At 37.6% G+C, this 13,566-nt stretch overlaps 1 protein-coding gene and 1 long non-coding RNA gene across 2 annotated transcripts in view; both read left to right on the forward strand.

Annotated features, from left to right (window-relative positions):
- Window positions 1–7,266, forward strand: part of LOC107696856 (uncharacterized) — a 30,595-nt gene extending 23,329 nt beyond the window's left edge. The window contains exons 13-14 of the mRNA XM_016497390.1: window positions 6,290–6,648; window positions 6,777–7,266. Coding sequence (XP_016352876.1) covers window positions 6,290–6,648; window positions 6,777–7,054 — 637 coding nt within the window. The 3' untranslated portion in view covers window positions 7,055–7,266. The remainder of the gene's footprint in view (window positions 1–6,289; window positions 6,649–6,776) is intronic.
- Window positions 2,467–3,578, forward strand: LOC107696857 (uncharacterized). The gene is made up of 3 exons (XR_001635132.1): window positions 2,467–2,548; window positions 2,646–2,758; window positions 2,977–3,578. It is a non-coding gene; the product is annotated as an uncharacterized LOC107696857 (long non-coding RNA).
- Window positions 7,267–13,566: the final 6,300 nt, after the last annotated feature.

Raw genomic sequence — 13,566 nt, forward strand, 5'->3', positions numbered from 1 at the left:
TGCATGCGCAGTATCATCAGCTCATCGGTTCTCAAATCGGACGTGTCCGAAAGAAATGGTTCTCGGTTCAGTGTATTGGTGATCAGAAAACCGATGCAACCGGTTCTTGACTCGTGAACGAGAATCAGCTCATCGGTTCTCAAATCGGACGCGTCCGAAAGAAACGGTTCTCGGTTCAGTGTACTGGTGATCCGAAAACCGATGCAACCGGTTCTTGACTCGAGAACGAGAATCAGCTCATCGGTTCTCAAATCGGACGTGTCCGAAAGAAACGGTTCTCGGTTCAGTGTACCGGTGATCCGAAAACCGATGCAACCGGTTCTTGACTCGAGAACGAGAACCGCTCCAGCAGTGGGCGTGTACGTTCGTTATCCGGCTCTGCACACATGCTGCTCTGCTCGTGTTCATCTTCAGTTCTCTCTTCACAGCAGTTCAGTCAGTGTATTGTTTGAGTAAATGAATTACTCCGGGATATTGGTTTATTTCGACTCAGAGGGAGTGTCAGCCACGTTAAAAAAGTGAATAACTTATGTCATTTGTGGATTAATGCTTACTGGAGACACGAACCGTTTCAAATGATTCAGTCCGATTTGGTGAACTGGTTCAACCGGTTCACTAAGAAGAACCGGTTAAATCGAACAATTCGTTCGCGAACCGGACATCACTAATCCACTGAGATGAACTGTAAAACAGCACAGATCGCTTGACGGAGAGTGAAACTCTGAAGCGTTCAGTTAGAGAGTGTCCGGCGAGTGAAAATATGTCTGTGCTACACTTATACTTAAACTAAGTTCTTATTCACACACAAGTTTACGTTAAAAACACACACAAAGTTACAAAAACAGTCGGTTATGTCTGTGAACGTAAACTTCTGGGAAATAAATTGCATGTTTATTTTAGATCTGTGTGGCAGCAGCAGTAAATAAATCAATAAATCCACTGCTCTCTTGTCTCCTCTGAGGCTGGGACTCTAAACAGTGTTCTGTGCTCGTCTGTGCAGCCAGTTAGCGTGTTTTGCTCAAACTTTCGCCATGGAATTAGAACTGGTACACCGTTGTCTCTTGCGAAATCAAAATGACGGCGTCGTGGGTGTAAATTTACAGATTAAGGGGCGGTAATATTATAATGAGATCCCTTTGCCACGTCACCAAGGGAGCAAAATCTGATGCGCTGGTTTTTTCAGAGGCTTGCAGAAAAAGGCTTACCAAAACAAAGTTATGGGGTTAATCTTTTTCACGTTTCCTTGGTTGATAGATGCACTGGGGACCTGATTATCGCACTTAAAACCTGGAAAAGTCAGATTTTCATGAAATGTCCCCAGATAGCAAGCACACTCGGGCCGATTCCGGCTGAAATGCGGCACTGTCGGCTCAGTCTCGGCATCGGCGAGAAGATAATGGGCCAGAGCCGTGCCGACTCTACAAAACACTTCTGGCTGACAGACGGCTTTTTCTCTATGGGCTGATCTCGGCTGAAAGCAGTTGTACTTGCGGCAGGTCCACACTCGGTGTAGTTGTGTGTACCTTCGGCCCGAGTTCGTTTTATCACAGACGGGCCGCTGCTAGAATGAAGGAAATCAGCCGCCTGAGAGAAAGATTTGGCGGTTAAATCCTAAGGAGGTTTCGGCAGGCACAGTTTTCAAGAGGAATACTTCAGCTGCAAAAGGTAATTCATTAAATATATTTGATGTACAATCTAGTGTTGTTTGATGTTTTAAATGTCACGAAGAGTAACGTTATAGCTTTTAGATGTTTCTGTTAGAAGGTTTGCGATGATAACATAACGTCAGAAAAACCATTCGGTTCGGAGATGGAGTGTTGGTAAGTACGGCCTCTTTAGAGATTAGAAGAAACTTTTATGTAATTTTTTAATAGAAAAAAAACTGTTGAGCTGTATCCAGTGCACTATAATGTCAACTAATGAAATTATATTGAGTTATATTCCAGTTTGCTAAAAATTCAGTCATTCGATTCGTCTTTTTTAACGAGTGATTGCTATTGAATCATATCGGACTGCGCTGGTGGTGCCTAAAATATCTATACTGGTGGCTCTGTCTGATTTAATTCACTTAACCTTTAAAAAGAGTCATTTGTTTGTAAATCAAACTACACTGAGCACGCTGTTGTAGCGTTACACCCGATAAGACAATTCAATATATGCAATCTGAATTTAATAATAATATTTATTTTGTGGTAACACTGCGTGTGGGGGAGCTCTGAAACGGAAAAGCACTATAGATACCTAAGAGAAAGCCGTAAAATGTAAGTGCATCTTATTTTGTTCTTGAATGGAGGCCTAATCTGTCGACTGCACTAGAGCATTTTTAGAGTGAACGAAAACTTTTAAAGCATATATGCCGTATAATGTGATTAAAATCATACTTAACATATTTTACTACTGTGGGGATTGGATTATTATGAGCAAACAAATTTAAAAGTTTAATCTGAACGCACTTTATAATCTTGACATCATTTTTTTTTTTTTTTTTTTTAAAGAAATTCTGAACTGCTGCATGAACTCGTGCATGAACATTAATCAAACATATAAGGTGCGAATTCTGGGTCTGGTCCTAATCCTAATGCTTAAGATTTAACAATGACCTTACAATATATATTTATACATACAGTATATTCCTATATTTCAAGGCTGCAATTTGGAAAAACCTTCAGGCTAATGCTGCTGAAATGGAGGTCAAGAGGACCATGAAGAGGTGACACCAACTGGCAGATCATACCGTTTTTCAGGAGGCAGGCACACTGTGAGTTTAAAAGTCCCATCTCTTTAACCCTGCATGCACATGACACACGATCACATTTCTATAATTCAAATCCCCTAAAGGAATTTTTATGCTGCAACAATTAGGGTAAGCAGAACTGGCAACACTTCCCATAATATCTAACATACTTTTAATTTGTAAGAAGAATGACATCAATGCATATATTAGTCGCTTATATACTGTCTCCCCCTTAACCCTAGGTTACAGTAATCAGCTGATCCAGTCGGTATCCAAACCAGAAGGTGGACCTGCACCCAAGAACGACCACAACACATCCCTGAATGTCAGCGGAGAACATGTCAACTAGATGACAGATCCCTGTGAAGACCTCATTGATGGCCCCAGCACAGGTCCTCAACAAAGACTACAAGAACCAGACAAGCCCTCTGCACAGACCCTTTTTACCAGCTTCACCTGCTGGCATGATGTTTCTTCAAGCAGAAGAAGTTGGATGAAATATTCTGAATGATATCAATCCACAATCTGATTTGTGATGCAGCCCTGAATAATCACACCACGTTCATTTGTTTGGCCAGAGGAGAACTGGTTTCCTGACTGAGCCTGGTTTTGATGTGGTTTGGGTTCTTTGCTACTGTTGCCTTTTGTCTTGCTTAGTTGAAGACACCTAATATAAAGCAATATTATTGACTTGACTGCACTGACACCATTGGATAAGAACTGAACTGACCTGAAATATGGCATCCCTGTTTGCTACATAATGTTGTTGTTGTTGTTTTTTAAATAATATACTGTAAACATAATTTACTTATTTTGTGCTTTAAAAAGTGTGTTAATGTTTATATTGTAGTGCATTTGTTCATTGCTAATATATATATTAATATTAAAGTATTTGGTAATTTTTTAATTAAAGCCTTTAATCTTTTTAAATGGTTGTATTTGTGTTTCACTGCTGAATTACATTTCTACGCTACCGTAGAGCCTGCCCTTAAGATGCCTCTCTAAAGCAAATGTCACACAACACCAGCATTTCACCAGAAAGGGGGAAATTAATGAAAGCTATATCGTAAAACGAACTTAACAGAAACAGACATTTGGTCCTTACATAAAGACTTAAAGGTGGGGTAAGTGATTTTTCAAAAATGCTTTAGAAAACTGATTTGGGCCGACTAGCAAAACAAACTTGTAGCCAATCAGAAGTAAGGGGCGTGTCTACTCATGACATGGAGGAGAGAGAGTTCAGTGCACAGGACGGACATTAGCCGAGCAGAGCGACAGAAAGATAGAGATGGTGGATAAAAAACAAAAGAGGAAAACGTCTGCGGAACAAAAGAAGGCTTAAGGCAAGAAGTAGGACCCGTGTAAATATCGGATCAGCTTTCCAGCGCTAGAGAGAACTCAAGGAGCAGAAGGCCTGCGATAAGACGCCGAGGTTGCTTTGTTTCTTCTCGATAGGTGAGTAACACCGTGTCTGCGCCGCAACAGCTAAAGTCTGTCTAGTACACTGAACGTGACAAAGCGACCGTTGAAAATCATTTGGAATTTGTGTCAATACGTCATAAATAGAACGCAGCAGCAGTTTCCTGTCAGGGATTTGTTGTGTCGTGCCGCGCCGCATCCAGTGTAGACCATAGATGTGTATATATATCTATGGTGTAGACAGCATCACTGATTATAATGAGTTCCATAGTATTTTGTCATACCGCGCCACTTGCGTCCGGTGTAGACACGGTGTAACATTGGTTTTGCTTTGTTTCACAGAACTAATCGTTGCCTGGGTTGTGTACGTATGTGTGGGGCGGAGCTATCAAAATAGGGGCGAAACCCTTTTGGGGTAGGGGCGTGTTTGTTTTGGTGATTTCAAATGTCAACATTGGCTACCAGAAATCGCTTACCCCACCTTTAAAACTTCAGCATCGATATTTTATATGATTTACGATAAAAATAGTAAATTATTATTTTGTGTGAGCATGCTTAATCAAACTATTTATCATTATTTCACTTTAAAAGAGAACACATATTGTTCAGTCGCAGCAGCTCCGTTTATCTGTGGCGACAGGAATGCACAAAACAACTCTATTAGGGCTTTTAAGTCCAAATGCGTACACATATAACACTACAGAAAAATACTGATAGACCCTCGTATGTTTCAGTCAAATTTATTTAGAAAGAATGAGCATTTATAATCATTTTCCACAATGCATGTAATCTGAGGAGGTTTGACCACCATCCCGTCTCACTGTACTGTTATCCTTTCAGCCAAAGCAACAGAGGGAGCTCACAGAAGAAAATCGGAGTTACACAGAGTATATGAAATTTATGACATAAGCAGATGTAGAAGTCGGGTATAAACAAAGACACATGGAAGAGGCAGAAATATTAAACCAAATACATGATTATAATCATATATGATTTGTCTAAATTCTTCAAGCGGTCTCTGGAATTTTCTTTATCATAACGTGTTCTTATTATAGCGATTGCTAGCATGCAGCCTTTAGCATCGCGTATAATACATTTCTGTAGAATTCCGATCAGGTCGCAATCGTAAGTTAATTCGGAAAGTCGCTGGTGTCTGAAAGTGAGTTTTGCCATTAAAATTGTTTTAAATGTCTTAAATGTTGATGCTAGTTGATTGCTTGATATGAAAACATGGGAAATGAACAGCGGTGCCGACCGTCTCTAAGCCGGAAAAACTCTGCCTTTGTTCATGACCACTCCTCTAGCCCCACTTGGCTCGCTTTGGCCCAAGGTATTTGGCGGGCCGAAAATCCCTGGCCATTGGCCCCGAGGAAGCCCAGACGAGGCACGATCAAGCCCCAGAAATGACAGTGGAAACGCGACTGGCCCTGACACACACTAACACGCTCACTTTTGGCCCGACAGTGGAAACACAGTTTATGTGTGCTTAATCCGGCCCTGCATACTTGGCTACATGTCACATCACTTTTTTTTTTAACCAAAAGTTAGTAGTATTGGCCAGGCCGTGCACTTGACATCCTCATGGGCTATCTACAGTACTAAATCGATTTAATCACAATGCACAGCTACTTTTGAATAACCTTAAATGGGGAAAATGACATAGATCCAGATGATTGATAAGGAGGTATAAGGAGGTCATTCTAACCATCCAAACCTTGACCCTTGATTTTAAAAACACATCCACCATGAGGGGGTGACCTGCCTTATGTAGAAAATATATTTGTTGAAAGTATGGATAATTACTTTACAGGAAAAACTTTTATACAGTGTCTTTCTCTGCATGTTCCTGCTTAAATATGTCTCAGGTCAGTGACCAAATAGCCTGATTTTATGTATGTCTCTACCCATGCTGTCTTGACAAACAAGGCTTTGGCTGTAACTGGAAATTCAAGTCTAACTGATACATGCAGAGACACCATAGGAACATGCTTTACTGGCACTACATTTCTCACAGAAGACTTATTCACATGGCACAGCTCTAGAACAGTTTCTCAATCATCCAGGCCACCCCATAAACCCATAAAACAATTTTAAAACCACTTGAATGACTTTTCTTTCAAACTTTTTTCTATTTAGCCACAACAAGATGAATGGCAATTTCTGTTGTGGTTCAGAAGTCTATGACCACCACAACCAGTTGTTGAGATGCTGCTCAGGTCATCTCTACAACCTAACACGTTTAAGTGGGGAAGCAGAGTGCTGTGGAAACCATCTGCTGGAATATAAGACACAAACTTGCTGTTCTTCCTCAACCAATGCCATAATTTATGACACCAAACCAAACCACCATTGCTGTGGGCATTACTACTACAACACGCCCCTGTGGAGCTGCTGTGCTGAACATCTCAAACCAACACCAAAGCCTAACAGCTCTCCTGCAGAATACAAGCTTAAACCACTAATGGACTTAATCCCTGAAATGTGCAATAAAACAGGTGATGTTCTTGAACTTTTAATGTGGTGCAACCTAAAATACCAAACTTTTTTTTTGTACTTTGACCAAATTATCTTGTGTGTGTGTGTGTGTGTGTGTGTGTGTGTGTGTGTGTGTGTGTGTTTCTAGTGATCTTTGGCAAAGTGGAGAGTTTGGCACTTGAAAATGATCGGCGTCATGTGGTGTTGAAAGTTGTGTGGCAGGTCAACGTGAAATCGGAAAAGGTCATCAAAGACCCTTGGCTTCATGTGTCCCTGGATCACTGCAGCTCTCCTGCCACAGAGAACGGCATGACCTACCTTTGGGAGGAAAACCACGATATGAAGTACAAGCTTCTCTCTCACCCTGTTGACCTAACCTCTGACATTCACATGTTCTATGCTGTATGTTACCAAAAGAAGGGATAGAAATATGGATTGAGGTCTACAGTATATATTTTAAGTGGCACTGCATGACCTAATAAGCATTTTTTTTAATCATGCTGTATATTATCAGTCTCAGGTCTGTTCCAATTCTGTTAATTTTTTTTTTAACAATTTGACAAGTTCAAGGGCATTCACATACTATAGCTCAAAGGTGCTCAAACGCAATTAATGGCTTTTATCCTAATCCTTGAAGACAGCGGTTATTTCATATAATTTTTTATATTTTAAAATGTTAATATAACAACAGCTCAAATATAAGCTTCATGTAGCTATGCATTTATTTTTAATATTATTATTTATCATTGAATTGCTTTTTTTTTTTTTGACCAGTTTACAGGTTTGCTACTACTTGCCAAACAGTTATCCTCATTCATTAACCATGCATACACCAAATTTCTGTAAAATCTGTGTATACACATTATACAGAAATCTCGATTCATCAGTAAATTTGCACTAAAATGTATTCTGAGACAATCATACATCACTGTGTTAAGATGAATTTTCCTTTATCTGTCTATCTCATCTCATCTGTCTGTCTACTACACAATACATGTAGTGATTTGGGAGTTTTAAATTTATCCAAACTCTTACATAGTTTTCAGTTTCCATATACAACTTTGAACACACCTTTCATGTTAAATGTTGTGTGAAGAAAGTTTACTTGTTCAAGTTGTATTATGGTATTGCAGATATGGAATGTGAAAAAAACTATATATATATATATATATGCTTGATGTAGCTATGCATTTATTTTTAATCATATTTCTTTTCATTTAATTGGCTATATATTTATAGCCATTTGTGATTGTATATCACATCTGTTATTTCTAAATAAAAATGTTAAGCAGCACAAAACTATGCATATTTTTATCATGACTTTAAAATAAAGCAAGGACTACAAATTTAAATGTTTAAGACATCTCTTTTTAAAAACAATCTGCAACTGAACAACATCTGCAATGAACCTCTGTTATGGAGTAAAGGTGGGAAAGGTACCTTTAGATGTTGTTCAGTTGCAGATTGTTTTCAAAAAGAGATACCTTAAAAATCTAAATTTGTAGTCCTAAGGTTATAGTACTCACAAGATAAAGACCTAAATACCAGCCTGATGAACAGTCTGTTCTTAGCTGGTTTATGAAAAAATATGAATTATACTGTTATTTAGTATGGTCATTATTAACAACATTTACAGTTGATTGGACATGTATATACTAAACATTTATGTCAGTTATGTTCTAGTGGTATGCAGAGTAAATCAACAAATAGATAAATGTGTGACATTGTAGCATATATTTTGTAGACAGATAAAAGTTAAATAACATAAAAATATTAACTAATAATGGCCCCACTTTATATTAAGTGGCCTTAACTACTATGTACTTACATCAAAAATTAAGTACAATGTACTTATTGTGTTCATATTGTATTGCAAAACACTTTTGCTGCTATTGAGGTGGGATATGGGTAAGGTTAGGGACAGGTTTGTTGGTATGGGTAGGTTTAAGGGTGGGTTAAGGTGTAAGGGATGGGTAAACTGTGTAATTATAAATGTAATTACAGAAATTAATTACAGATGTAATTACATGCAGGTATTTTTAAAATATATGTACAATGTAAAAACATGTATGTACACAATAAGTGCATTGTACCAAATTATTAATTTAAATGTAAGTACATAGTTGTTAAGGCCACTTAATTTATGTATATGTACTACATAATGGTTGAATAAGCATTTATAGATGTACTGTACTTAGAGAGATCTCACATCAGAAAAAGTGTAGAAAAGAAAAAAACACATTTAATCTTTCTCTTTGGATAGTGAATACAGAAAACTACTTTTCACTGAAAAGGGCTCTTCTCTCTCTGTTAAGCTTGGATTCTGCTCATTGCGGCTTGACTGCAGAAGTTGTCAAATTTCTTATGCAAATATTGAATCTGTGAAGACAAAGAGATACTCTGTTAACTAGGGTTTAGTAAAAGGCTGCCACTTAGATTTGGGCTTACGTAAGCCCAATAATAAAATTATTATATTAATTATACATAAAATATAATAAATAAATATATTAAATAAAATAAATATATTCAATAATAATATTATTCTATTAATTATACATAAAATATTGCTTTATGTGTCACTGATCACTGCGGCCCTAGAGAATAGCATGACCTTACAAGGAGATTTTTTTTTTTAATAAATTGCAATATACTTCAAAATGCAGAGCATGCCTAATGTTAATATTTTGTCGTTTAATATTTAATTTAATAATATTTCATTAATCTGTATTCCAGTTTACTGAAGGGTACCATATTCTTGTAATAGGGCAAAGGTACTTCTAAAATCCTTTTTCTGCTTTGCTTGGACCTCATGTTGTTGGCTATACCTGTATAAACAAAATATCTGTGAAAGATTCACTGTTGATGATCAGTAAAGCCATTTTTGGCTTTACCTTCAGGACTGCAGTTAAAGGAAAGGTTCATGTTCATGTTAATGTGCCTTTCTTGGAATGCCAGTGAGGTCACTATACACTCCAGGACCTCCTATGAATTTTTATTCATGTTAATCACACCCACCTTCACCCAGAACTGTGCAGCCCCACATAATTGAGAGTTTTATTTATTTATTTTTTCTAGTTGTCATACAGGCAAATTACAAGTGCTATATCTTCATAAACGTTTTGTTTTTGCCAGTTGACACAGTCTCTTCATGTACTCTGAACTTATTGACACCTCAAGATAGCTAGCATGCTTCCAGCCAGTCAGTTTGTTTTTAATCTTGCGTAGCCAGACCTTCAGACTGCTGGAAGAAGGTCGGTTCAGCCAGTGATCCTTCGCGAGACGTCTGAGGCTGAGACTAGCCTGCTTCCTGTGAGTCAAATGCCATTAAATAGGAGAACGGCCAGGAGAGATGGAGACATTTTACACCATTCACATTCTGGAAAACTCAGTTTTGCTCTAGACACCACAAAGACTTATTATCACATCCATAACATAAACCAATTGAGTTTAATTCTCACACTATGAACTAATTCATAGTTCATAGTTTCTAACTTAAAATGTTTAACCTGCAAATCCCAGTGGCGTGACCAAAATACAGTTCAAATGAAAGCCTAATTATTAAAAAATTGTGTGTTTTATGAGCAGAAATTTGTGTTGGAACTACTACTGCAGTGTTCGCAGTTCCGGGTCCTGTAGGGTGGGGGAAATCTGAGGCAAAGTGTTGTAATGGAGGTTTGTAGGGTTGTGTTTGCACCAGTGAGACCAGCCAACTCCTGGAAAGGATGTGGTCGATATATGTTTTTCTAAATGGCACGAAAGTACTGTCATTTTTGTTGTTGAAATTGGCAGCAATCTCAGAACCAGAGAATTGCATTAATGTCTCATTTAACCCAACTAAGTCTGAAATGAGACATATGTTGTGTCAGCAGACAGACGGACTTTACTTAATTTTGATGTCTTGGTCATGGTTATTAGTAGTCCATATCAAATTTTTTTTGGGGGGGGGGATCAATTTTGATCCGTGACAGGCCATAAATATATTAATAACATAATAAGCTTTTTAGGTGCATTTTTTATCTTTCTCTATGGGGATGTGAGAAAGATATTGGTTGATTTTAAGGACAATATAAAAAATAAGTCCACCCAATCACGAGCTTGGCCCACCTTGGCCCCATAACAGCCAATCCCAAAATTGGTGCAATATGTAATAAAGCTCCATATATTTTTCTTTTTTGTTTTCTTACCACCCGCTTCTGCAACGCGTGTGTTACACTCCCGCCCACACCTGCAAGGCCGCAAACATTCTAATATTGTATATAATTTTCGTGCATCAGGGAGCCGCTATCAATATGCGTGTCATTGAAATCGCTTTAGAATGAGCGCTGGCGCCGATCACTTTCACTTTCGATTTCGTGATCACACGAAAATATGTATTTTAGGTATGGAAATGACATATGCACTACCAGTCAAATGTTTTTGAACAGTAAGATTTTTAATGTTTTTCAAAGAACTGCTCACAAAGCCTGCATTTATTTGATCCAAAATACAGCAAAAACAGTAATATTGTAAAATATTTTTACTATTTAATATAAATTTTAATATATATTAAAATGTAATTTATTCCTGTGATGCAAAGCTGAATTTTCAACATCATTACTCCAGTCTTCAGTGTCACATGATCCTTCAGAAATCATTCTAATATGCTGATTTGCTGTTCAAGAGACATTTATTATTATCAATATTTAAAACAGTTTTTCAGGATTCCTTGATGAATAGAAAGATCCAAAAGATCAGCATTTATCTGAAATAAAAAGCTTTTATACATTATAGCATTCAAAAGCTTGGAGTCAGGGGAGGGGGAAAAGTATAGAAATTAATACTTTTATTTAGCAAAGAGATTTCTATTTCCAGATAAATGCTGTTCTTCTGAATTTTCTATTCATCAAAGAAACCTGAAAAAATTATACTCAACTGTTTTCAACATAATAATAATAATAATAATAATAATAAATGTTTTTTGAGCAGCAATTCAGAGTATTATAATGATTTCTGAAGGATCATGTGACTGGAGTAATGATGCTAAAAATTTTAAAATTAAACCCCCCACCCCGGCCCACCTGGAATATCACTTGGCCCACCCTTCATCTCATATCTGGAGCTGGGCCTGGGTTCAACTCAAATGTTTATTATAGTCTCAAAAAAAACAAAACACACAAAACAGGGCAGGAGCAGAAGGCTGGAACCCGTAATCCAGGGCAGAGGATGCAGACAGTAGGTGGACAGTCCAAATGAGCAACCAGACACTCTATGAGGCAGAGAGGGGGAAGCACGGAGAGAACAGCACACAGTGCTGACGCAACATTGGCGTGGAGAATTCCCCATTGAGGGACTAACTTATGGCTCGGACGGATTCTTTAATATGACGTTGCAACATGAACTCGTCTCACTGAACGTGACGTCTGCGTCTGCCACATTACTGTTCGTCTGCCTGAACGTGACGTCTTCGTGACATCTGCGTCTACCACATGTTCGTCTGCCTGAACATGAGGTCTGTGTTTGCTGCAAGGGTTTCCAGCACATTCCATACACTTATTTGTGCTTTATTATACCTATTCATTCTCTATTATTGTTTTCACTTATCCTCAATTATGTTTAATTAGCAATTAAGTGCTTTTTACCTTTCTTATGTATAGCTTTTTATTCCAAAAAGTAAATATTTATACAAATTATATAAAAAATTCTGTATGACATTGCTTCTTGTCCACATATCCACAGATACTTATGAAGAAATCATAAAAATAAGTTGTTCTAGCATGAATTCACCACTAGGAGTCTCTAGACCAACACAAAAGAACGCATTTTTAAACATTGCTATATTTTGGGCTAATTTAACTAACATAAACAATATTTGTAATTTTTTATTTTGGAGTTGTAATATTTAGTTTTATAGTTTAATATATAGAATAAAAAGTGTTTTTACGCTCTTTAATTTGTACTGAGATAATTCGGCAGTAGTGGCATATGAATCAATGATATTTTCCTCTTTAATATTTGCAGCAAGAAATAAACATGAATATTTGAATGCATGTTAAAAAAATCTGAACAATTTAATACAAACGAATGTCTCATGAAATCGATCAATCAGAGTTTCAAAAAACGTGGCACTAATGCCGCTGTAGGCTATTTGTACTGAATGCAAACACAGTATTAGCACATTCGGACGCAAAAGATAAACTTAGTCCAGTAATCAGGTGCTGTTTGTCAGGCTTTTTAGTAGGGCTGTGCGATTAATCGAAATTGTAATAAAATCGCGATTTGAGCGTGCACGATTTCTAAATCGCTTTTTAGCACGATTTTCCGCGCCCCCGACCTCCCGCAGTATGCTATCCGAACCAATCGGAATGCAGCGCGCCTAAATGGAGCACGAGAACAGAACAGACCGGGCGGGCATACAAACGTAACGCCAGGTTCACGCACTCCGTCTGTGGTGCGTATTTTGTCCGTATGGTGTTCGGACGGATTCTTTAATATGACGTTGCAACATGCACTCGTCTCACTGAACGTGACGTCTGCGTCTGCAGAACGTGACGTCTGCGTCTGCCACATTACTGTTCGTCTGCCGAACATGACGTCTTCATGACATCTGCGTCTACTACTATTTGTGCTTTATTATACCTATTCATTCTCTATTATTGTTTTCACTTATCCTCAATTATGTTTAATTAGCAATTAAGTGCTTTTTACCTTTCTTATGTATAGCTTTTTATTCCAAAAAGTAAATATTTATACAAATGATATAAAAAATTCTGTATGACATTGCTTCTTGTCCACATATCCACAGATACTTATGAAGAAATCATAAAAATAAGTTGTTCTAGCATGTATTCACCACTAGGAGTCTCTAGACCAACACAAAAGAACGCATTTTTAAACATTGCTATATTTTGGGCTAACTAACATAAACAATATTTGAATTTTTTTATTTTGGAGTTGTAATA

Source organism: Sinocyclocheilus anshuiensis, unplaced genomic scaffold (assembly GCF_001515605.1).
Source record: "Sinocyclocheilus anshuiensis isolate Anshui unplaced genomic scaffold, SAMN03320099.WGS_v1.1 scaffold1436, whole genome shotgun sequence".
NCBI lineage: Eukaryota > Metazoa > Chordata > Actinopteri > Cypriniformes > Cyprinidae > Sinocyclocheilus > Sinocyclocheilus anshuiensis.